This window comes from Palaemon carinicauda, chromosome 42 (assembly GCF_036898095.1).
Source record: "Palaemon carinicauda isolate YSFRI2023 chromosome 42, ASM3689809v2, whole genome shotgun sequence".
In the NCBI taxonomy this organism is placed as follows: domain Eukaryota; kingdom Metazoa; phylum Arthropoda; class Malacostraca; order Decapoda; family Palaemonidae; genus Palaemon; species Palaemon carinicauda.
In genome coordinates, this window is record NC_090766.1 from 4,258,110 (window position 1) to 4,284,347 (window position 26,238).

At 42.9% G+C, this 26,238-nt stretch overlaps 1 protein-coding gene across 5 annotated transcripts in view; it reads right to left on the reverse strand.

Moving 5' to 3' along the window:
• The window catches only part of LOC137633292 (uncharacterized), a 108,260-nt gene that overhangs the window by 73,402 nt on the left and 8,620 nt on the right, over nt 1–26,238 (reverse strand). For 4 of the 5 annotated variants that reach the window (XM_068365514.1, XM_068365513.1, XM_068365511.1 and 1 more), the window contains exon 2: nt 11,017–22,861. In XM_068365514.1, coding sequence (XP_068221615.1) covers nt 11,995–13,278 — 1,284 coding nt within the window. In that variant the 5' untranslated portion in view covers nt 13,279–22,861 and the 3' untranslated portion in view covers nt 11,017–11,994. Of the gene's footprint in view, nt 1–11,016; nt 22,862–26,238 lie in introns of those variants that run through there. The other variant, XR_011042168.1, reaches the window with a different exon arrangement.

The following is a 26,238-nucleotide window of genomic DNA, read 5'->3' on the forward strand; positions in this document are numbered from 1 at the left end:
AAACTAGTTAGTTTAACCTCAGGAAAACAGGAATGAGGAAGTTCAAGTTTTTCATTACTCTGTTTACTGTCAAAAACATCAGCCAAAAGGGTTGCCTTTCCTTTGGAGTGAGTGACTGAGCCATCTGGTTTAAGTAAAGGAGGAACTGTTGCATCTACACCAAAGAGTGCAGATTTAAGGGTAGGACCACCATTTATGTTCCCGAGTTGTACCAGAAAGGGTTTCTTTTATGGCTAAATTGTACTCCTTTTAAGCTGAGGCATACTCTCTCTGAGCAAAAGCTCGAAGCTGAGTATAGTTATTCCAGGTCAAATCTGATCTGTTACCCTTCCAAAGATGATAGGCCTCCTGCTTCTCAAAATAAGCACGTCTACAATCATCATTGAACCACGGTCTGTCCTTCACACGGTACCTTAGCACACGAAAAGGGATAAGCCTATCAATTATGTTGACTAGATTCTCATTCAAAGGGACAACAGGATCTACACTACTATATAATTGTGACCAATTCCAAGCACAAAAGATCATGCAAAATACCATTCCAGTCTGCTTGGGATTTCATATAAATTTTACAAGAATATGATATATCAGGGACAGGCTGCTCAGTCTTCACTACTAATGAAATCAAGGCATGATCAGATGTCCCGACTGGAGAACCAACCTTACTAGTTATAACGCCAGGGGAGTCAGTGTATACGAGGTCCAAGCAATTACCAGACCTGTGTGTAGCTTCATTTATAATTTGCTCACAGCCTGATTCCGAGGCAAAGTCAAAAGCTCTTAAGCCATGGCGATCGGTAGGAGAGATAGAACTTAACCACTCCCTATGGTGAGCATTAAAATCACCAACAAAGACAAAAGAAGCCTTTCTATCATCTTCTTGTATCTTAGCCATAATGGTAAGAAGACAATTGAAGATAGAATCATCCATGTCTGGATTCCGGTAGATCGAACACAAAAGTTGTTATACCTGCCACAAACTTTTATTACCTGAATCTCATGACATCCACATTGATAGCAGGACTTATGAGATGCAGGGTACTCGGTCCTAATATACACCGCCATTCCCCTAGCCCTTGGGATGGCATCACGTTTCAACATTATTGGCTTCTTAAAACCAGTTATAAGGAGCTCAGATGAGTGCCTCATATTAGAAACCAAAGTTTCTGAGCACAAAAGAATATCATACTGTCTGGACGCAACTGTAAGGTCTTGGATATTTGCATGAAGACCACGAATATTGCAATACAGAAGACGACATTGACGAAATCTTGGACGTACGGGTCCCGGATTTCGCTCAATGTCTCCAGACAGCATAAGAATTAATAGGAATAAAAAAAGAGACATCATACTTAAAAACTAGATTAACAAGATTTAGAGCAAAAACAATATGTACAGAATTATAAATTAAGTGATTGATGATACCCATAGACTATAGTAAAATGTTGGAAAAACTGGTCGACATGGAGGAGCCGATACACCATGCAAGGCTAAATACCCTCCCGGATAGCCACTTCAACTGAAGGGAGGACAGTAAGGATGGTTTTGAGAAGAAAAGGAATCAGAAAAAGGAAAAGACAACCTCTTGATAAACCACCAGGCATCCATGGCCCTTCTATTAAACCTGCCCAACACACCATTTTAAAGAAAACAAGAAGAAAAAATAATAAGATAGAATAGTGTGCCCGAGTGTACCTTTAAGCAAGAGAACTCTAACCCAAGACAGTGGAAGACCATGGTACAGAGGCTATGGCACTACCCAAGACTAGAAAACAATGGTTTAATTTTGGAGTGTCCTTTCTCATAGAAATATACTATTAGACCTTTACAATAGACCCTGCGGTGAACTTGGACCACAAAAGCTCTAAATATGATCTATCGGCTTTCAGAGCAGGATTGCGCTCCAACTGTGTCTCTATCCGCAGAACATTAACAAATCATTCCTTAACAGGGAGACCCAAAAGCCCTAAGGAAGGGAGTTTTGGCAAGTGGCAACGAGAGTGACTCCCCTGGTGGAGGGCGTCGTTGCTTCGCTAAGGGAAGCAACGATGTCCACACGTATGGGTTGTCCAAGGATCAGTTGATGATCATTCTACTCATTTACTGTCCAACGGAGTCCGAACAAGCAGAAACATCAAGTCAAAGGCCAGTTTACAATGGTATCGGTAGAGGACGGAATGTCTACTCACTCCCAAGCCGAAATAAAAAGTGAAGACATTTATCATGTATGTACGAGCTGGGTGGATGGTCTACATACCGCTAACTAGCGATGAGTAGTTATACCTCGCTAAATTGACAAATTGGTAGATAATTTGCATTTTTCCTAACTATACAAACCTTAGCTATTTAATAGGGGTACAGTATTACTTTCGGCATAGCTGAAATGACGAGCCATTAATCTTTAACGAGGGTTTACTACCCACACCGCTAGTTAGCGGGGGTAGGACCTCACACACCTGTGCTTGAGCTCACTTTGCTTGGAGGTATGACTTCAAGGGGATAGGGCTGGCGGGCAAGTTTTGGTTAAATAGCTAAGGTTTTGTATAGTTAGGAAAAATACAAATTATCTACGAATTTGTCATTTGTTCCATAACTGGAATACAAACCACGCTATTTAATAGGGGTGACTCACCCATTAGGAAGGGTGGACGTCCCAGCCAATCTGGCTTTTGGCTTTACCCGGGCGCTCCTTATTTGAGTGTGTAAGCACCCAAGAAATAAGGAGTAACTGCACCTCGCTAGAACCTTGCTACGCAAGGTCTGCGGCCTACGCAAGCTGTGTGTGTGAAGGTATGAAGAAGTGTAACTCGTCCTAGAAAGTTGTTCTGAAGTTCTTTAGATGGCAACTTGTAGACTAGGAGTTTCTCAATACCACCTCGTCAGGGTATAGGGACGTAACAGTATTAATCTTAATACTAGGAACACAAGGGAGCATGGTTTACCTGCAGTGGTTTGAGGTCAGCTATGCAGAGAACCCAGGATGCTGCTTTCCCAAAGAGAGGGGATGATGAAGAATAGAATAAGGGCCAGTCAAACCTTTTCATTCATGCAGACTAAAACTGGGTAACAATGCCCTCAACCTTCTGCTACTTGTCCAATAAGGAGCTTGAGGTTTTAAACCAGTTGTTGTGCAGCCACCACAGGACCAATAGCGAACGTATCGAGTTTCCTGTGGATCACGTCTTGCAGGTAGTGGGATGTGAATGTTGTTTGACGTTTCCACAACCCAGCTTTAAGAACCTGCATCACTGAAAAATTTCTTTTGAAGGCCAGGGACGTAGCTATGCCCCTGACATCATGTGCTCTGGGGCGACGTGACGGAGGGGGGTCTGGATTCAGAGCCAGGTCAATGACCCTGCAAATCCATGCAGACATGGTGTTCTTGGTGACCCTCCTCTTAGTCCTCCCTGTGCTGACGAATAGTGCTGGCACACGAGGGCTGGCTGCAGCTGTTCTTTTGAGGTACAGCCTCAAGCTCCTTACTGGGCATAGTAAGAGATGGTCTGGGTCATCTGTTACAGTACGGAGACTAGAATTGCGGAGGGAGTCGAATCGAGGATCCGCTACTCCTGGATTCAGAGTCTTAGTAATAAACTCAGGGACGAAGCTGAACATTACCTCCCCCCATCCCCTTGAATGAGCGATGTCATACGAGACCATGAAGTTCGCTGACTCGCTTCGCCGAGGCCAAAGCTAGCAGGAATACCGTTTTCCAGGTTAGGTAGCGATCTGATGCCTGGCGTAATGGTTCATAGGGAGGTCTCTTAAGAGACCTGAGAACTCGAACAACATTCCATGGGGGGAGGTCTCACTTCCGACTGACGGCAGGTAAGTTCATAACTACGTATGAGTAGAGAAAGTTCTAGCGATAAAGAAATGTCCATTCCTTTCAGCCTGAAGGCTAGACTTAAGGCTGAGCGATAGTCTTTCACAGCCGAGACTGAAAGGCGCATTTCTTCACACAAATACACAAGGAACTTCGCTATTGTTGGAATAGTGGCATCGATTGGAGAGATACCCCTTCCACGACACCAACCACAGAAGACTTTCCACTTTGCCTGGTAGACTGCTGGAAAAGACTTTCGCAGGTGTCCAGACATCCTGATCGCAACTCGTTGCAAAAATCCTCTCTCAGATAGTCTCCAGGCGTGAACCGTAGTGAACCTAAGGCTTTGTGGAAGATGTTGGCATGTGGTTGTTTGAGTATATTGTGTCGTGGAGGGAGTTTTCTTGGTGGCTCCGTTAGGAGTTGCAGAAGGTCCGGGAACCATTCCGCGTGATGCCATAGTGGAGCTATGAGGGTCATTGAAAGATTGACCGATGTTCTGGTCTTGTTGAGTACCCTCCTCATCAGACAGAACGGGGGAAAGGTGTAAACGTCGATGTTGTCCCACCGTTGTTGGAAAGCATTTTGCCAGAGAGCCTTGGGGTCTGGGACTGGGGAACAGTACAGCGGAAGCCTTTAGTTCAGGGTCGTTGCGAAGAGGTCCACAGTCGGAGAACCCCACAAAATCAGGACTTTGTTGGCTACTAGATGATCCAAAGACCACTCGGTACTCACTATCTGAGATGCTCTACTCAGGTTGTCGGTGAGCACATTCCTTTTGCCCGGAATGAAGCGTGCCAATAGTGGTATCGAGTGGACTTCGGCCCATCTCAGTATCTCTACTGCTAGATGGGATAGCTGCTGCTAAAAAGTACCACCTTGTTTGTTGATGTAGGCCACTACTGTGGTGTTGTCGCTCATCACCACCACAGAGTGACTTGCCAGGTACTGTAGGAACTGTTGAAGGGCCAGAAAAAGATGGCCTTCATCTCTAGGAGATTTATGTGGAGGTACTTTTCTGACTCTGACCAGAGGCCTGCGATCGCGTGGTGCAGCATGTGGGCCTCCCCCCCCCCTTTTTTTTTTTTGAAGCGTCTGAAAACAGCATCAAATCCGGGGGGGAGGACGAGAAGGTCCACTCCTTTTCGTAGGTTCTCGTCTGCCACCCACCACTGGAGATCCGTCAGTTCCGCAGGTCCCATGGGGATCTGGATGTCCGGGGAGTCGTGCGCTTGATTCCACCGGGACTTGAGTCGCCACTGGAGGGATCTCATCCTGAGGCGACCACAGGGAACTAGACGGGCTAGCGATGAAAGGTGACCGAGGAGACGTAACCACGATTGGGCTGGAAGTTCTTCTCGTCTGAGAAAAGGTCTTGCCACCCTCCTCAGCCTTGCTATCCTATTGTCTGATGGGAAGGCTTTGTGGACATTGGTGTCTATAATCATGTCTAGGTATACCAGTCTTTGAGTGGGAAACAGTGAAGACTTCTCGAGATTTACCATGATCCCCAGATCTTGGCAAAGTCTCAGAAGTTTGTCTCGGTGTTGAAGAAGGGTTGACACCGAGTCTGCTAGGATTAACCAGTCGTCCAGATAACGGAGGAGACGGATGCCAATCCTGTGTGCCCAAGATGAAACTAGGGTGAACACTCTGGTGAAGACCTGTGGTGCTGTGGAGAGACCGAAGCACAGCACCTTGAACTGGTACTTTCTGTTGTCTAGGCTGAATCTTAAGTACTTCCTTGAAGACGGATGGCCTGGGATCTGGAAGCACGCGTCCTTTAGGTCCAGTGTGCACATGAAGTCTGCGGTCTTACTGCTAGTCTGACTGTGTCCGCTGTCTCCATGCTGAATGGAGTTTGTTTGACAAACTTGATCAGAGCGGAGAGGTCGATGACTGGTCTCCAGCCTCCATACGCCTTCTTTACAAGAAAGAGTCGACTGAAGAAGCCTGGAGATCCGCCGAAGACCTCTTGGAGAGCGCCCTTCTTCAACAGGGTCTGGACTTCTGCCCGAAGGGCTTGCCCCCTTGCCGATCCCATGGCAAGGGAGTTCAATGACACTGGATTCGTCATCAGGGGAGGTAGAGATGTTATGAACGGGACGCGATATCCTAGACTGATCACGGAGATTGTCCAGGAATCGGCCCCGAGTTGCTTCCACCTGATTGAGCAACTTTGTAGGCCTCCCCCCACTGGTGGATATGCAGGGGGACTGCCTATCCTAGCGGCTGCTCCCTCTGGGATTCTTGCCTCCCCAGGAGGACTTTTTGCCCTTCTTTTCTTTGACAGGAAAGGGCTTGGACACTAAGGTCTTCGCTGCTGTTGTCGTCTTAGTGGTCTTGACTGGACGGGACTGCTGTGGTGCTGGAGGCTTATAGGGCTTGGATGTTAAAGCCCTATGAAGAAGGGAGTCTTGATGAGACTTCCTCCACCTCTCACCGGCATGTTCCACATTCTTAAGCTCGAACAAGATGGATCCCTCTAGAGAGGAATGTCTCAGCCTATTGATCTCGGTGCTCAGGACCTTCTGATGGAATCTCTCAGCTACTGCATCCCGACGTTTCAGAATGGTATTTGCCCACAAGTTTGAGACTTGGTGGGCCAGAAACTCGATCGAGCGAGTACCTGAGAGAAGGAAAGTTTCCATAGCTTTCCTGGTATGTTCTTTGGAGAAATCCTCAAAACGTATCAGGATACCTAAGATCCCCAACCAGATATTGAACCACGAAGTGGCTTGCATAGCACACTTCGCAACTTTCTCCTGGTTGAGGATCTCGGCTGCCGAGAACGAGACCTGCCGGTTGGAGTCTCTCTCAAGAGGGATTCCCCTGGTAAGCTCTTCCAGCGAATAGTGAAGAGGAAGAGCTAAACAAGGCTCCTCAAGGATCTCGAAGTACCTCCTCTGTTGTACGCGAGGAGGTGGGAGGAGCTTGTTGGTGGCACTGGAACAGTTGGAGGAGGACATCTCGGAGAGCTGTAGAGAGATCATGTCCCTGGTACTCTTAACCCCTTGAGACCAGGGCAGTGCTGCACTGGTCTTGGAGGGTTTCTGAGTACCAAGGACATGGTCCAAGACCGTGTCCTTGCCCTCTCGAGGAGGAATCTCTGGGTCGGAAACCCCTTTGAGAACCCTCATTAGAGTCAGAACTTGCCAAAACACATGTTCTGACTCTTGCTGGTCTCCTCCTGTTGTAGGACTTGCAGCGAAGTCTCCTTCTGTCCCCAAAGGCTCTTCTTGGGGAGAGTCGCGGACGTTCCTAGAGTGGCTAAATGGCTCCATCTTAATCCTAGTACAGGACTTCGGCAATGTTTTGGAGTCCTTAGATTCCTTCCTGGGAAGGATGTAGGACACCAACATAGTCGAGGGTGGTATGTTCCTTTCAATCCCCGACTGAGTAGACACCTCGGCGCGAGGAGAAGTTTCCCCCATTGGTGCGATGGGGGAAAGTCTCTCCTTGTGTGATTCCCCTGGGGACAGGGAATCTTCGTCCGAAAGGGAAGGAGAGGCAATCTTGGAAAAATAAGGAACCTGCCTCGAAGGTCTGCGTGGAGTCAGTTTCGCCCTTGGGGAAGTTACCGCATCTGGAACTCCTCTTTCTCTTCAAAGGGGTAGAAGCAGCCATGGATCTGTGCCCTAATTCAGAGAGGACAGGGTTGAAAGCCTGCGTTACGGCTCTGATCAGTGCACCGAACCAGGGCTATTGGCTGACAGATGCGCTGTCAGACATACCCTTTGAAGGGACAGGAATTGAAGGATCCCTGGGAGGAGTATGAATGAATGATTTAAAGTTTTCAGGCATCCTGACATCTAAGGTCATTGACGCCGGTAACATTTAATTTATGTATACAAAAGTAAAAAATTAAATAAAATAAAAAATTAAAGAGTATTCAATTAAAATCATAAATATTGAATGTCATAAAAGTTAAATATTTTTCAGAAGACCTGCTTCTGAAAGAAATCTAAAAATGCCACTTGCATGGTAGGACACATCATTTCTAAGAATCTTGGCAAGGATGAACCTGCCACCCTCACCTCGAGCCTCAAACAAATATCTATTCCGCAAGATGTAATTGGGGCATTCGGTCAACAAATGCCTTACTGTTAGAGGTACTAAACAGTTGTCACAATACGGTTGGTGTTGGCCCTTCAGCAGAAACTCATGTGTCAACCGAGTGTGACCAATACGGAGACGACAAAGAGACGTCTCCCATTTTCGGGGCATCATATTATACCTCCAAGGAGATATGTCATTTGTTACTTCCCTCATTTTATTGCCATCTTGACTATCCCATTGCTGTTGCCATTTATTGCAAACCAATTTCTTGATGTCAGGTAAGAAATCATTACAGGGAATGGGATACCTTCTTGGCAGCAACTCGGATGCAGCCTCCTTAGCCAGTGAATCTGCCTTCTCATTCCAAGACACACCTACATGTGCTGGAACCCAACAAAATTGAACTGTTATACCTCTCCGTCCAATAATGAAAAGCCATTCTAAAATCTTTAAAACTAGAGGGTTATTAGAATTAAAAACTTCCATAGCTTGAAGGACACTCCTTGCATCACTAAAAATTGTAAAATTACCCTCCTTCTCCAACGCTATTTTCTCAATAGCGGTTAATATGCCATACAGTTCGGCAGTAAATATGGAAGCGGTCAGAGGAAGTGCACCTCTACAATTAAAACCATTACTATGTACTCCAAATCCAACGCCAGCATCAGATTTGGAGCCATCAGTATAGATAAAAGTTGATCCTCTATGTTCTTTAACATGTTCATTAAAAAGAGACCTGGCTTCTAGGTCTGACATATTCTTCTTATCTCCAATAAAATATTTACAAAAAGATATCTCTGGTAACTTCCATGGAGGCGTTGATGATACCTTGAATGGAAGTACCTTATTTCTAATTATATCCAGACTATTTAATAATCGTTTCACCCGAAAGCCATAAGGTTGAGGAGATTTTGGGTGCAACTCAAAGTATGATGCGTGTCTTACAAGGCTTGCAGTCTGAAAGGCTAGAGAGTTAGGGAGTCTTTGCAATCTAAACCAATACCGAAGAATGGAAGACATTCGGTAAAGGTCTAGAGGTAACTCTCCAGCATCAACAAGGAGACTTGGGATAGGCGAGGTTTTAAAAGCTCCAGTAGACAATCTAATACCTGCATGATGTATCGAATCTAATATTTTTAACCGGCTTGGGGTGGCTGAAGAATATACCTCACAACCATAACTAATTTTGGAAAAAATCAAGGCCTTGTATAATTTTAAAATAGTATTGCGGTCTGCCCCCCATGATGTATGGGACAATACTTTTAAGATATTCAGAGCTTCAACACATTTAGCTTTTAGCGCTTTTAGGTGAGAAACCCATGTAAGTTTACAGTCAAATATCAAACCTAAAAATTTGGTTTCCGATACACATGGTATCCGTTGACCTTTAATGTATATATCCGGGTCTGGATGTACTCCCGGATACGACAAAAATGGACAATGGTAGTTTTACTTGTCGAGAACTTAAATCCATTCATGTCAGCCCACTGGATAATTTTATCAATAGAGAGTTGGATTTTTCTCTCAACCATTGCCATTCTAGTGCCAGCAAATGATATTGAGAGATCATCCGCAAATAATGTTGAGAGAACATCCTGGGGAATGGCTGAGGATATCCCATTAATTGCTAGTGCAAAAAGGGTTACACTCAGCACACTACCCTGAGGAACTCCTTCTTCCTGGCACTTACTCTCTGATAGAGTTTCCCCCACTCTCACTTGAAAAACTCTACGTGAAAGAAATGCCTGAATAAATAGTGGCAGCTCTCCTCTCAATCCCAATTCATGAATGGTTTTAAGAATACCATATCTCCATGTGGTATCATATGCCTTTTCAAGGTCAAAAAATACTGTAACATGGTGCTGTTTGGAAGCAAAGGCTTCACAAACAGAAGACTCAAGTCGTATCAACACATCAGTCGTTGAGTGCATTTTTCGGAATCCACATTGAATCGGTGATAAAATACCTTTCTTTTCAAGGTACCATATCAGCCTTGCATTGACCATCTTCTCCATGATTTTACATAAACAAGATGTCAATGCAATAGGACGATAGTTTGCTGCTAAAAACTTGTCTTTACCGGGTTTTAAAAAGGCTAAAATAATGGCTAGTTCCCAAACACTTGGGTAACTATGATCATGCCATATTCTATTAATAATGCTTAAAATAAATAGTTTTGTATTAAAATGGACATGTTTAATCATTGCATATGGAATTCCATCGGGTCCAGGGGCTGTATCGTTGCAATGAGCAAGTGCGGAATCAAATTCTCTTTCAGTGAAAGGAGAATTATAAGACTCTTCCCTTCTTGTTGCAAAATTTAAAATTTTCTTTTCTTCAGTGCTCCTATACTGGTGACCAGGGGCTCCTTCACACTTGCTGGATACATTTGAAAAATGATTAGCCAGGGCATTGCTAACTTCATTTGCTTCAGTTACATACTGGCCATTCACCCTCAACACTGGTGGTGGGTTGGGGGTGAATTTGCCAGCTATCTTTTTTTACTTTCCTCCACACAGAAGATGGTGGTGTTCTACTGTTAATGGAGGAAACAAAAGACATCCATGACTGGCGTCTTGCTTCTTTCATGGCACGACGGAACTGTGCTCTACATTTCTTGTACATAGTTAAATTCTCATCAGTTCTGCGTCTACGCAATCGTGTTAGAGATCTTCTTGTGGCTCTGTGGAGTGCAGTTAGTTCTGAAGACCACCACGGGACTGGTCGTCGTTTGAATAACCCTGTTGTTTTGGGAATTGAATTGACTCCTGCTGTATGAAGAGTTCCATTCAGTAGGTCTATGGCATCATCAACACTTTCAAACTGTTCTGCTCTCCCTTCGATTTCACTTAGCTCACAAAATTTAACCCAGTCTGCCTTGTCTAGATTCCAACGTGGCGATCTTTGCAAAGGCGGACCCTTGTTGGTGTTTATAATGATTGGTGCATGATCACTAGTATGCCAATCATCTAATGTCCTCCAATCAAAATCAAGAAGGCAGTTAGAGCTTGCAATTGAAAGGTCAATGCATGACAAAGTACCTGTCTGAACATGGAAGTGTGTGGGCTCTCCTGTATTAAGGAGTCCCACATCCTCATTCTCCACAATTGATGAGATAATATTGCCCCTTGTGTTTGCTAAAATATCACCCCATAAAGGATGTCTACCATTCATATCTCCCAGTAAGAGAAAAGGTTGAGGGAGTTGTTGAATGACCTCTACTAAATCATCATATAAAATATTATCATTTGGAGGTAAGTACAGAGAGCATATTGTATATTTTCTCCCTATATCAATTTGTACAACAACTGCCTGCAGGGTTGTACGTATAGACATGGGTATTTGGGGAACATCTCGACGAATGTACATGAGACTTCCGCCATGGCTCCCTGCTTGTTGATTATATGGTGTTCTATAGCTAACATACTCTCGAGGACTAGGAGTGTTAGAATCAAGCATACTTTCCTGTAGACATACAATTATGGGGGAATGTTCATGAATTAGGAGCTTAAGTTCTTCATATTTCGCCCTCAAACCCTGACAGTTCCATTGCAAAATGGAGGAGAAAACTATGGATTATTTCTGGAAGACATCTTGGATGAGGTCTTCCCATTAGCAGTTTTTAATCTAACATTATTACCTGTAGGTTTCTTCAGAGGTGGTCTTGTTATGTTGGGTTTTACGTTGGTGTTTTTCTTTGTATCTTTTTTATCTATTTGTTGAGGGGGATGGTGGACCTCAACTTGAATTTCTGATTTATTTAAATTATCTTCTGGTTGATCGGCAACATTAACAGACAAAACATCATATTTATTTGATGTCATAATTCTAGTATTTCTTATGGAAGGGGGTGAGAGAGATGGAGGTCTCTCTCTTTTACGATTAGTAGGTTGTGAGTTACCAGGTTTTTGTACCTTCCCCACTACAGGTACACCTGATAACTTGGTGTCAGGTGGAATCTCCATTAAATCAGGCAAGGATATGGCCTGGGAGAGGTTAGTACTATCCTTTGTAATGGGGGACAAAGGTTTGATAGTGGTGGGCAATGTCTTTTGGTTGATACTCAATGATAAATCTTTAGGAGGAGATATTCTTGTCTTATGCAGCACTTAATCAATAGATGGTGAATTCCTTTTTCGAGAACTACCTACAGTAGTAGGTGGGCGAGATGATTCCCGAGGAACTTTTTCTCCTGTTTTTAATGTCTTTGCATAAGTGTTAGATTTATTTAATAATCTCTTGGCATGCCCCACGCTTACATGTTCAATAATTGATTTATTGAGGGCAGCCTCTTCTAACTTATAAAACTGGCAGCTCCTATCATTAGATTTATGATTAGAGTTGCAGTTTAAGCACCTTGCCTCAAATGTACATTCCCCATGGTAAATATTGAAGCAAGTATTACAAATTCTTTCACTATTGCAAACTTTGGAAGGATGTCCAAATTTAAAGCAATTATAACATTGCAGTGGCTTTTGCTTGAAAGGTTGAACTCTGATCCTTTCATTTTCTATGTCTATGTGGGAAGGTACATCGGCATCCTGGAAAGTAAGAACAATCATTGATGTTCCAGGTACTTTATGTACTTTCCACACTGATAGAGGACACATAGTCAATATCTCTTCTTCAATAAATTCATACAGATCCCTATTAAAAACCACTCCCCTTCCATAGCTAAAGTTTAGATGGGGTTTGATGTCCAATTTTATATCATCATTTACTGTCTTCAAATTGGACAGTATAACAGACTGTGTATATGACTTGGCCTTTATCAGGTAACTTTTCTTACCGAATCGAGATATATCTCCAGGTGCGATCGTACCTACCTTCCTCTGAAGAAATTTGCAGACCTTGAAATAATTTTCCGTACCTCCTACAGATTGAGCAAGAAGCCACATTGGTGGTTTTGGCTTTCTTTGGGATGGCATATCTGCCTCTATATCTTTATCAGCCCAGTCTGCTGGTCTGTAGACATCCAGGTCTTTAGGTGCCCCATCACACAGAGCACCCTTAACACTCATATTACCTACTTTAATATCAACAATATTACGACTTGCATTAAAGGCTTCCTCATGACAATTAAATGATAACCAAGATTCCCAATTATCATCTTGAAGTTTCATTCTAATTTCTTTTATTAATCCATAACACTCAAATATTTTATGTAGCATATCATAATTAGTTTCTAATGGGATTTGGGTAATGTGCAGGACATTCAATTTTCCTGTGTTGCCCAAATTACCCTTTTTCTGAGTGTTTAAAGAATAGTCCTTTTTAGTTCCTACGTCGTCAACGGAGTTTTCTTTAAATGAATTGCCAGAGGTCGTCAACAGTGCCGGGGGCGAGTCAGCATATCCAGGGGAGGTGGGGTCATTTTCACAAGAATCCATCATAAAAAAGAAGAGAGAAGAGTGATTTTTTGAAGTTTGATTTACCTGCTTGAGAACATTAAGGCATCACATGTTGGGAAGGAAATTTACACTCTCCACTACCGGCACAGTGAGAGTATACTTCCCAGATGGTCTACTCCATACCCTACCCGAAGGATAGCATCAAAACAGATATAGAGGCACAGGTGTAAGCTGAACCCGCCTGTTAGGACTGAGACCAAGAAACTATGGAATCATCCTCCCCATATCTGTAATGACGGGCTTCCGGCCAAAAGCCGAGAGTCCTACCCCAAGCGTTGAATCCCCCTGGATTCCGAAGATCCAACACTTGAGAATAGTTCCGCCAAAAAGGTCCAAACCATCTTCGGGATGGCTGAGATCATCCAATACTCTCACATATAGCTTTGAGCACAAACACCTCCCAACCGTGACACCTTTCCCATTCATCAAAGCAGGCAGCAATACCGGATGTATAAACATCCGCCCAAGTGGCAATAACAGATGTAGAAACATCCATGCCATAAAAAAGAGAAAAAAAAAATAATAAACACACATATATATGTAAATATATACACATACATATGGGAAATTTTACTCATAGGGTTGGGACAGCAACATGAAGGACAGTTTATAATATTAGGAGAAGGTTGAAGCCATATAAAGAGGAAGAAAAAGATGAAAGAGAGAAATTTAGATTCGAACTGGGGGAGCAATTTCCCCAAGTTCGAGAGCCCTCTTGCCCGTCACCAAGATTCAGCACGGGAATGAAATGCCGTGCTGAAGCTCAATGACTTCATCAAGGCATTCTCTCACTAAGAGGGCCTGGGAGGAGTACTCATCATTGGTGGGTTCGCCTGTGATAGCTTTGGGATCCTGGACCCCTTTAGATGCTTCCCTTCTCCCACAATGCGCGGTGGTATGCCCTTGCAGGAAGGGGAATAAGGCGAAGGCGACCTTGCCGTATGTAGTTCAGCAGTCTCGCGCCAGGGAGCACACCGGGGCTCGCGCGCAGGACACTGCTGGCGCGTGGGAGACTGTGGGTGCGCGGGAGACTGTGGGTGCGCGGGAGTCTGTGGGCGCGCGGGAGACTGTTGGCGCGTACGTGCGCAGGATCGATGCGTTGAGTGTGCGGGTGCGCGGGCGAGAGTTCGCACGTGCCTGTACCAGCCGTTGGGGGCGCGCGCTCAGGAGAAAGATCCCTAGTGCCAAGCGCACAGTTGAAACATGTGAGGCGCGTGGGCACGCGATAGAACGTTGGCGCGAATCCGTCGGAGAAGATAGGCGAGCGCGCGTATCCTCGCGGATGCGTGCGGGAGAAGGCTGGCGCAACGGGGCGCTGCGCAGGAGGGCGTGCATAGCGCGTGATGGAGCTATGCTCCTGTTGGGACGTGTGCGCAAGTTGGCGCATACACCCTTGATGCCGTGTTAGGGTTTAGAGATGGGGCCTGACGAGTTACTAAAGACTGATTGATTGAAAGTTTTCTGGCATTATGACATCTAAGGTCATTGACACCGATAGCATTTACTATATATGAAAAATAAAAGAGAATTCAATTAAAACCATAAAAAATTAAGAAGTCATTACAAAAGTTAAATAGTTTTCAGAAGACCTGCTTCTGAAATTAATCTAAAAATTCCACTCGCATAGTAGGACACATCATGTCCAAGAATCTTGGCAAGGATGAACCTGCCATCCTCACCTCGAGCCTCAAACAGATATCTATTTCCTAAGATAGTAAAATTAGGGCATTCGGTCAACAAATGCCTCACTGTTAAAGGTACTAAACAGTCCTCGCAATACGGTAGGTGTTGGCCCTTCAGCAGAAACTCGTGTGTCAACCGTGTATGACCAATACGGAGACGACAAAGAGGCTTCTCCCATTTTCGGGGTCTCATGTTATACCTCCAAGGTGATATGATATTTGTTACTTCCCTCATTTTATTGCCATCTTGACTTTCCCATTGCTGTTGCCATTTATCACAAACCAATTTATTGATGTAAGGTAGGAAATCATTACAGGGAATGGGATACCTCCTTGGTAGAAACTCGGATGCCGCATTCTTCGCCAGTAAATCTGCCTTCTCATTCCCAGACACACCTACTTGTGCTGGAACCCAACAAAATCGAACGGTTATACCTCTCCGTCCAATAATAAAAAGCCATTCTAAAATCTTTAAAACTAGAGGATTACAAGAATTAAAAACTTCTAAGGCTTGAAGAACACCACTCGCATCACTAAAAATTGTAAAATTACCCTCCTTTTCCAAAGCTATTTTCTCATTAGCGGTTAATATGCCATACAGTTCGGCAGTAAATATGGAAGCTGTTAGAGGAAGTGCAGCTCTACAATTAAAATCATTACTATGTACTCCAAATCCAACGCCAGCATCAAATTTGGAGCCATCAGTATATATAAAAGTCGATCCCCTCTGTTCTTCAACATGTTCCATAAAAGAGACCTGGATTCTAAGTCAGTCATATTCTTCTTAACTCCAATAAAGTATCTACAAAAAGATATGTCAGGTAATTTCCATGGAGGCGTTGATGATACCTTGAATGGAAGCACCTTGATTCTAATTATATCCAGATTGATTAATAATTGTTTAACCCGAAACCCAAAAGGTTGAGGAGATTTTGGGTGCAACTCAAAGTAGGTCGAGTGCCTTACAAGGTTTGCAGTCTGAAAGGCTGAAGAATTAGGGAGTCTTAGCAATCTAAACCAATACCGAATAATAGAGGACATTCGGTAAAGGTCTAGAGGCAACTCCCCAGCATCAACAAGGAGACTTGTGATAGGGGAGGTTCTAAAGGCTCCTGTGGACAATCTTATACAGTACTAGCATGATGTAGAGAATCTAATATTTTTAACCGGCTTGGGGTTGCTGAGGAGTATATTTCACATCCATAACTAATTTTGGAACAAATCAAGGCCTTGTATAATTTTAAAATTGTATTGGGGTCTGCCCCCTATGATGTATGGGACAATACTTTTAAAAGATTCATAGCTTCAACACATTTAGCTTTTAATGCTTTTAAGTGAGAAACCCATGTAAGCCTACAATCAAATATCAACCCTAAAAATTTAGCTTCACTTGCACATGAGATCCGTTGACCTTTGATGTATATATCCGGGGCTGGATGTACTCCCCGGATACGACAGAAATGGACAATTGTAGTTTTACTTGTCGAGATCTTAAATCCATTCATATCGGCCCAATGGATAATTTTATCAAAAGAGTTGTATTTTTCTCTCAACCATTGTCATTCTAGTCCCAGCAAATGATATGGAGAGATCATCCACAAATAATGTTGCGAGAACATCCCGGGGAATGACTGAGGATATCCCATTAATTGCTAATGCAAAATGGATTACACTCAGCACTCTCCCCTGAGGAACTTCTTCCTGCCATTTACTCTGTGATAGAGCTTCCCCAACTCTCACTTGGAAAACTCTATGTGAAAGAAATGATTAAATGAATAGTGGTAGCTCTCCTCTTAATCCAAACTCATGGATTCTTTTAAGTATACCGTAACTCCATGTGGTATCATATGCCTTTTCAAGATAAAAAAAGACTGTCACATGGTGCTGTTTGGAAGCGAACGCTTCACAAAAGGAGAACTCAAGTTGTATCAGCACATCAGTCATTGAGTGCATTTTTCTGAATCCACATTGAATGGGTGATAAAATACCCTTCTTTTCAAGGTACCACATCAGTCTTACATTGACCATCTTTTCCACGATTTTGCACAAACAAGATGTCAATGCATTTGGCCTATAATTTGCTGCTAAAAGCTTGTCCTTACCGGGTTCTAAAACTGCTAGAATAATGACTAGTTCCCAAACACTTGGATAACTATGATCATGCCCTATTCTATTAAAAATGCCCAAAATAAATAACTTTGTATTAAAATGTACGTGTTTAATCATTGCATATGGAATTCCATCGGGTCCAGGGGCTGTATCGTTACACGTAGCAAGAGCAGAATCAAATTCTCTTTCAGTAAAAGGAGAATTATATGACTCTTGCTTTCTTGTTGCAAAATTAAAACTTTCTGACCAGGAGCTGCTTCACACTTGCACGATACATTTGAAAAATGGTCAGCCAGGCCATTGCTAACTTCGGTTGCTCCAGTCATATACTGGCCATTTACCTTTAACACTGGTGGTGGGTTTGGGGTGATTTTGCCTGCTATCTTTTTTACTTTCCTCCACACAGATGAAGTTGGTGTTCTACTGTTAATGGAGGAAACAAATGATATCCAAGACTGGCACCTAGCTTCTTTCATAGCACGACGGAACTGTGCTCTACATTTCTTGTATATGACTAAATTCTCCTCAGTACGGCGTATGCGCATTCGAGTTAAAGACTTTCTTGTGGCTCTGTGCAGGCCAGTTAGTTCAGATGACCACCGGGGGACTGGTCGTCGTCTGAATATCCCTGTTGTTTTGGGAATGGAATTTACTCCTGCTGTATGAAGAGTTCCATTGAGTAAGTCTATGGCATCATCAACACTTTCAAACTGTTCTGCATTTCCTTCAATTTCACTTAGCTCCCGAAATCTATCCCAGTCCACCTTATCAAGATTCCATTGAGACGATCTCTGTAAAGGTGGACCATTGTTGGTGTTTATAATGATTGGTGCATGATCACTAGTATGCCAATCATCTAATGTTCTCCAATTAAAATTGAGAAGACAGTTAGAGCTTGCAAATGATAGGTCAATGCAGGAAAAGGTACCTGTCTGTACATGAAAATGTGTGGGCTCTCCTGTATTGAGGAGCCCGACATCTTCATTCTCCAAAATTGACGATATAATATTATCCCTTGCATTTGCCAAAACATCACCCCATAAAGGATGTCTACTATTAAGATCTCCTAGTAAGAGAAAGGGTTGTGGGAGTTGTTTAATCACTTCTAACATATTATCATATGAGATGTTATCATTTGGAGGCAAGTAAAGAGAACAGATTGTGTATTTTCTCCCTATATCAATCTGTACAGCCACTGCCTGCAGAGGGGTACAGATAGACAAAGATATTTGGGGAACATCTCAACGAACGTATATAAGACTTCCCCCATGGCTCCCTGCTCGTTGATCATATGGTGTCCTATAGCTAACATACTCTCCAGGACAAGGAGTATTAGCATCGAGCTTGCTTTCTTGTAGACATACTGTTATAGGGGAGTGCTCACGTATGAGGAGCCTGAGTTCTTTATATTTCGCCCTTAAACCCTGGCAATTCCATTGCAGAATGGAGGAAAAAACTATGATTTATTTTTTGGAAGACACCTTAGATGAAGTCTTCCTATTGGCAATATTTGATCTAACAATATTTCCCGGAGGTAACTCTAGAGAGGATCTTGATATAGTGGGTTTTGTGTTTCTCTTTTTCTTTGTGTCCTTTTGATCTAATTGTTGAGGAGGATGGTGGACCTCAACTTGAATTTCTGATTGGTTCAATTTGCCTTCTAGTTGATCAGAAACATCAGCAGATAAGATATCATATTTATTTGAAGTCGTGACTTTAATGTTTCTTATGGTAGGAGGCGAGAGAGATGGAGGTCTCTCTCTTTTTCAATTAAAAGGTTGTGATCTGTCAGGTTTTTTGCACCTTCCCCACTACAGGTTCACCAGGTAAATTGGTTTCAAGTGGAACCTCCATCAGATCAGGCAAGGACACGGCCTGTGAGAGGTTTGTACTATTGTTTAAAATCGGAGTAGTTGGCTTTTGAATAATTTTCAGATCTTTAGGTATTCGTTTTGATTTTTCTGCAATTTCTGGATATAGATTTTCGATGGGACTTTCAACCTCTTTAACTACTTTCATTTGTTTCTTTATCTTGGAAGTAGAGATATAATTTTTGTTTGTGTGGTTTGGCAAGTTTTTCTTCAGAACCATTGAAAAAGGTTGCCCTGGTCTTATTTGCTTTTCAAGAGCTCTTTTACAAGCCTCTTTAAAAGTAACCCTTTCCATGGTCCTAAAGGCCTGAATTTATTTTTCAAAAATAAACTTTACACAGCTTTTAGATGTAGCTGGGTGTGCTTCCCCACAATGTATGCAATTAGGGTTTTCTATGCATACTCCATGACTACTTTTTCCACAGTTGGCACAAACAGCTGGCTTATTGTTTAGTTTTTCCTTACATTTCTGGCTTAAATGGCCATACATTTGGCAATGATAACATCGCAATGGTGAAGGGATATATGGTTTTACCTTCAAAGATAGCCAACCAGCTTTTATAACATTTGGTAATCGGCATTGATCAAATGTTATAATCAGAGTAGCAAGAGGGATACGTTGTTCTCCAACTCTCTTTCTCATTCTGACTACTTAACTACTCCTTGATTTTTCAGTTCATCCTCAATTTCTTTTTCCTCTATATTCAACAATTCTGGAGCATATATCACACCTCCACTCTGGTTGAATGTAGGGTGCGAAACGCATTTTACGCTATGACCATTCAATGTTGTAAGTGTTTTTAACCTTTCACCTTGTAATGGGGACAGTGTCTCTATCAAGAGACTTCCATTTCCCTGGGGTAGAATTTTTGGCTGCCCTCCACATAAAGTAACTATTTCCCTATTAGCTTTAAAAACATTTATATGCTCATTTCTTCCGGTTTCAAATTCCAAGATAAAAAAAATTTCATAATTCACTACTTCATAGTGACCAGGTAATACTTCTACTTTTCTGTATCTTTCTGTACTGTCATAATTTTTCACTCTCTCTCTCTTCTTCTCTAGCGTTTTATTATTCACATGACGTGAATACGGGTCCAACGTTACAATGTTAGAACCGGAGTTGGAGCTGTCTGTACCGAGGTACATGCTTGTATTTTCCAGGTCGTCAACAGAGGGGTGGGTTTTTTGTTATGAGCAAGCCGGGTTATCCACCTCTTATCGGAGGATGTCAGTCCTCCTATCCCATGTGGCCCAACACGAGAAGAGGCTTCAGCGGGGACCAGTCCTCTATTAGAGAGGGGCTGCCTCTCTTAAGGTGGGCGTACACTGGTCAGTGGGGGTAGTTAGCCCCTCCCACCATCGACTCCAATGCCTGGTGTCACTCATTACCCGCAAATATGGGTGACTTAAAACCGGATCACTGGAGCCCGACTCTTAACAGACTTGGTCTGCACCCAATGGGGTCTGCCAGAGGGTGATGGCGTCTAAATTGGCACAGGTTGAGATGGAATGCAGTCCATCCCACACTGTGCCAAATCCAAAGTAGCATCCAAAGTATAATCGAACATGCCAAAGTCGTCAACAATATCGAGCCCAAAAGGAAGAGATGGGAGAAAAAAGAAATTAAAGTAAAAGAGAAAGTGCAGATCGATTTAGTTGGATCGACAGCTAGGCACCGAGGTCCAGTGGGAGTTACTAAAGAGCGCTCGTCAGGTTTCGTTGGCGCTTAGTGCTTATGTGGTTGGCGCACCTTAGCACGCTCAGGTGAAGCCTCGTTAGGCCTATGTAAAAAAGGTGACGGCAGGTCTGTCGGGTGGAAGGTCGATGTGTCCTTTAAAAGGACGACCTTCCCCTGAAGGAGATCGCGAACAATCTGCAGAAAGGTCAAGGACCAGTGATAGGTGATTGGTCTCGAGGCTCCTCTGCGGTAGACTGCAACGAAGGTGATAAACCAAAGAGGCGCCTCCTCACCGCAGGTGAAGGAAGGCCACTTTGGCGAAGAGGAAGGCGAGCCTTCCGACGCATGCGTCCTTTGGGGGCCGTTGGATCAGCAAGCTGACCTTCTGCAGTCCTCATAAGAGGAGTCTCTGTAAGTGAACTCCCCCCAGGGGAAGAAACACCAGCAGGAGAGACTGACGATGGACTTGAGTTTCTCCCTCGTAGGTTGAACAGAGACGGGAGAAACTAAGCTGTCAGCTACCATAGGGTTTGAAGAGGCAGAGGTGATGGGTGATACTGCATTGGACACCTCTGACACCACAATGTCGACAAGAGACAGAGGATCAACCTCTGCTGGTGACGGCGATTGCTTGACAGCGGCACCCAATCGGATGTAGTTAAGCAAAACCTCCTTGGAGGGCGAACCCATAAGCCCCAAGGAAGACCAAAGCTGAAAAAGGGGGGTTAGTGACATATACTTCCTAGGGAGGACAGGTGGAGCTGCTTCGCTAGGGGAAGCAACGTCATCTCTCGAGCCCCGAGGTTGGTAAACAGTACTTCAGTCTACGCTACCACTCGACGGACTCTCGAAAGAGACCGACCGAGTGGGAGCTTCAGAGGAGGTTTGGGCAACGGAAGAAGAGACCTTGGGTTTTTCTCCTTTCAAAGAAACCTTTGAAGGAGAAATATTCCGTTTGGACTTCTTCCGTCGTCGAGAAAACCTCTCCCACTGGGAGGTAGACCACTCCCTACACTCGCTACACCTGTTGTTGCTATCACACCATTGGCCCCTACAAGAAGGACAAAGGGCGTGAGGATCAGTCTCGACCGCCGACATAAATGTTCCACAGGGGCGGTGGGGAAACCCAGGGCAGGTGCGCATAATCGCAGAGGCCAACTTCACAAACAGAACTAGAAAAAGAAAAAGCATTAAATGGCTGCCAAATGACGGCGATGATGCGAGTGGACACGTCCGACTACCATCCAAGCCGAGAGCAAAGTGAGCTCAAGCACAGGTGTGTGAGGGGGGGGGGTAAGCAAGCTGCCCTTCCCTACCCCCGCTAACTAGCGGTGTGGGTAGTAAACCCTCGTTAAAAATTAATGGCTCGTCATTTCAGCTATGCCGAATTAATACCCCTATTAAATAGCGTGGTTTGTATTCCAGTTACGGAACAAAAGTCTTTAGGCTAGTTTTCAGCACTCGTCGAAATAACATCCACTGTAAAGTGCAAAAGGGTTTGTATTCATCTTGGAACATATTAGCTTTATATGCACTGACTTTGAAAGATTAAAAGCAAAACGTAAATACTGTACATGCTACAAGACTGAGTAAAAGTTAATGGCTTTTATAATTAAATTTCAGGAATAAACATTTTGAAAAAATAGAAAAAACCTTGTAATATCAGTTTGAAAAATTTACATTACTTATGTACTGTAACTTGATTCGTTTAATTTTCATCTTCAACTAGTGATTGCTATTGAACCTATTGGATATAAATGGAGACACCATTGTAACACACCATTCCCTAAACTCTCACTAACTCTAGTCAATAGAGCATTTCTATACATTTGTAGTACAGGGACTGTAATGATGTTTCTCATAAAGATATTTCAATACTCCAGTTTGATGATAGGCTGGCCACTTCAGTAGAAGATTTCACGGTGCTCCTTTTGAAGTCAGAAATGAATTGAATTAAGTAGTCTTCCTCGAAAATTTTCTGGTATTTTTCGCTTCAGTGGAAGATTTCACGGTGCTCCTTTTGAGGTCAGAAATTAATTGAATTAAGTAGTCTTCCTCGAAAATTTTCTGGTATTTTTCTATGGTAAATCCGTGATTATTTATCCGCTGCTGATCTTCATCTTGATGTCATTAGGAATCTCCCACTATACTTGGCATATTGCAGTTTAATTTCCTATTTTGAGCAGGCGGCTGTAAATTTTCTCCTCTTTTATGATTCTAGCCTGAAAAATAAATAAGAGATGTTAATTGTATAGATTTACAAGTCTTACTCAAACATTTTACTGTGCACTTCAATATCAAGACTATAATTTTAGTAAAATAATTTGTATGATGAACTATAAAAAGTATAAAATAAAACTAGACATGTCCATGACATTTATAATAGCAAATATCACAACTGAAAGCACATCTGGTAAAGTAGAAAAGTATTACCTCCTAAATCCAAATAAGGAAATACTTCACTACCTGTACAGTAATTGAATGGCCTGCCTCTGGTAAGCCACTGACAAACAGAACACTCCTTATCCTTCATTTCTCTTCAAGAGATACTCAATAAACCTTAATTCCCTGAATAAAACATTCTATCTTATACCACAAAGGATACCTGGTCAAATACACACAATACTCACAAAATATTTATAAAAAAAATGGTATGTATAAATTTTGAACAAAATAGGATTTACTGACAATAACAGTTTCAGGCATAAAATATTAATGTATAGAAATGTAAAAAATTACTGGTGTTTTCACTCTCCTAAATAACTAATGGCAACTTCCTAAATTTATCAAGCAAATATATCACTCTTGTAACTGAGATGACATATTAATCTTCATTATATATGGTATGGATCCTCCATAAAATAACTCAAGGTATCCCATCAAATCTAATTTACCTAAAGTTTCTCTGGGTTCTCCTTGAAAGGATAGCCCAATGGGAAATCCTGAGGGGTGCTCATCAGCAACTGTTTCAGTCTAACTACCGAAGCAGCACAAACGAAAAAAGGAGGAGGAGCCGAGACTACTGTTGGCAGAGACGAGAGGATCTTTAAACGTACGGCCTTTGGAATCGCTAAGGGGGAGACAGAATTCCTTCCCTATGGAGGCAGGTGTGTGCTCCTACTGTGATCCTATCTGCAAAGCCTCATCAAATCACTCCTTAATGGGGAGACATGATAGCTCAAAGGAAGGAGTTAACCTTCAATCAATGAACCAGCTTTTTCTACTGATCTTTTTCTAAACTATGCTAAAATTTATAACACACTAACTCACTAACCTAGTCTTGATTAGTTCAATGACGAGCTTATTCAACATTATTGCTTTTTTATTTACTGGGTCTACTTCATCCATGGACTAAGCTATCCAACACTATTATACTGACAACCTGGTCTTACCAGTCACATCTTACGTTAATAATCATTGCTAATAATCAATCAATGTTCCCTTAAATTAATGGTAAATCTATCCAACCTTATTCATTATCTAATCCTGCCTTTATCCACACTGGCTACCCTACCCTGCCTTTGTCTATTGACCGACCTATGTTGCATCCACTAACAAATTGATTATTGTTTTGATTATTATACTGCAGTGTGTTTACATTACCAAATCTTTGGCAAGAGTCAGTATGATTCACAATTGCAAACTCCTTATATTTTGTGTTTTTTATGAATTAAAGCTTCAGGTTACATACTGTATCTAATAATTTAATAACAAACAATGGCTTAACTTTTAGCCATCTTTCCTACAACCCTAAGAATCAATATAAATATCATCATGGCATCAGGGCTTAGTTTAATGGAAGTATAACTTCTACATATTTCTATTGATATTAGGATTGTAGAATAATTTTTTTCATATACACCCATTAGTAATATATGACAAATTCGTAGATAATTTGTATTTTTCCCAACTATACAAACCTTAGCTATTTATTAGGGGTTATATTTTTGCCGGAGCTGAAATGACGAGCCATTGAAATTTAGCGAGGGTCAACTACCCACATCGCTAGTTAGCGGGGGTAGGGGGGGGGTAGCTTGCTACCACTCCCGTTCACACACCTGTGATTTAGTCACTTTGCTTGGAGGTAGGACTTCAAGCGGGATAGGGATAGCGGGCAAGTTTGTATAAATAGCTAAGGTTTGTATAGTTAGGAAAAATACAAATTATCTACGAATTTGTCATTTGTTCCGTAACTGGCAAACCATGCTATTTATTAGGGGTAACTCACCCATTAAGAAGGGTGGACATCCCTGCCAATCTGGCTTTTGGCTTTGCCTGGGGGCACCTTATCTGAGTATGTTAGTACTCAAAAATTAAGGAGTCCCTGCCCTCGCTAAACCTTGCTACGCAAGGTCCGCGGCCTACGAAAGCTGTGTGTTGAGACGTGCAAAAGTGTGACTGTCTAGGTAAAGTTATTCCGAGTCTATGTAGGAAAAACCTGATGTAACCAAGACTTCCCAATACCACCTCGCCAGGGTACGGGGACGCAACAGTATTAGCTTAATTACTAGGTACACAAGGGAGCATGGTTTACCTGCAGTGGTTTGAGGTCAGCTCATGCAGAGAACCAAGAATGCTGCTTTCCCCACGAGAGGGTAGGATGCAGAAAAGAATAAGAGCCAGTCAAATCTTTTTATTCACGCAGACTAAAAACGGGTAACAGTGCCCTCAACCTTCTGCTACTTGTCCAATAAGGAGCTTGAGGTATACAACCAGCTGTTGTGCAGCCACCACCGGACCGATAGAGATCGTATCGAGTTCCTGTGGGTCACGTCTTGCAGGAGAAAGGTTGTGAAAGTCACCTGGAGCATTCACATCCTTTCTTGCAAAACCTGCGTCACAGAGTAATCTGCTAAGAAGGACCAGGGGCACAGATATGCTCCTGACACTGAGTCGTCATGTCGAGATGATGTTTTGGTGATCCTTCTCTAGGCTCTCCCAGTGCTGATGACAAGAGAAGGGACCCAGGTGGGCTGTTGCCATTTTCTTTAGGTAAAGTCTCATACTTTACCCTGGGTACAGCAACGGACGATCTGGATCGTCCGTTACCGAGTGGAGACTTGTGTAGGATCCGTCACCTCTGGAGACTGTGTCTGGCGACATACTCGGGTACGAAACTGAACATTGTCTTTCGCCCTTCTCAATAATGAGCGATGTCGAAAGAGAGACCATGAAGTTCCTTGACTCGTATGGTTGCTGTCCGAGTGTGTAGGAACATTGTGTTCTTAAATCAGGAGAAAATTTGTTGCCTGGTAAAGTGGAACATAAGGAGGTCCCTTTAGGGATCGGAGAATTTGCACCAAGTTCCGAAAGGAAGGTCTCAATTCCGACAGGGGAAAGGCAAGTTGTAAGTCCGTATGAGTTAGGAAAAGTCTATCGATGAGAAGGTGTCCCTTTCTTTCAGTTTGAAGGTGAAGGATCAAGGTTGATAGTTCATCTAAACCTGTCGAAACTGAATAGGGGGTCTTTTCCTCTTGTACATACTCGAAGATTCCGCTATTGCTGGAATCGAGGTATCGAGTGGAGAGAGACACTTTTACACGACACCAACCACACAAGACGTTATACTGCCTGGTAGACTAATGCTGAGGAATTCCTC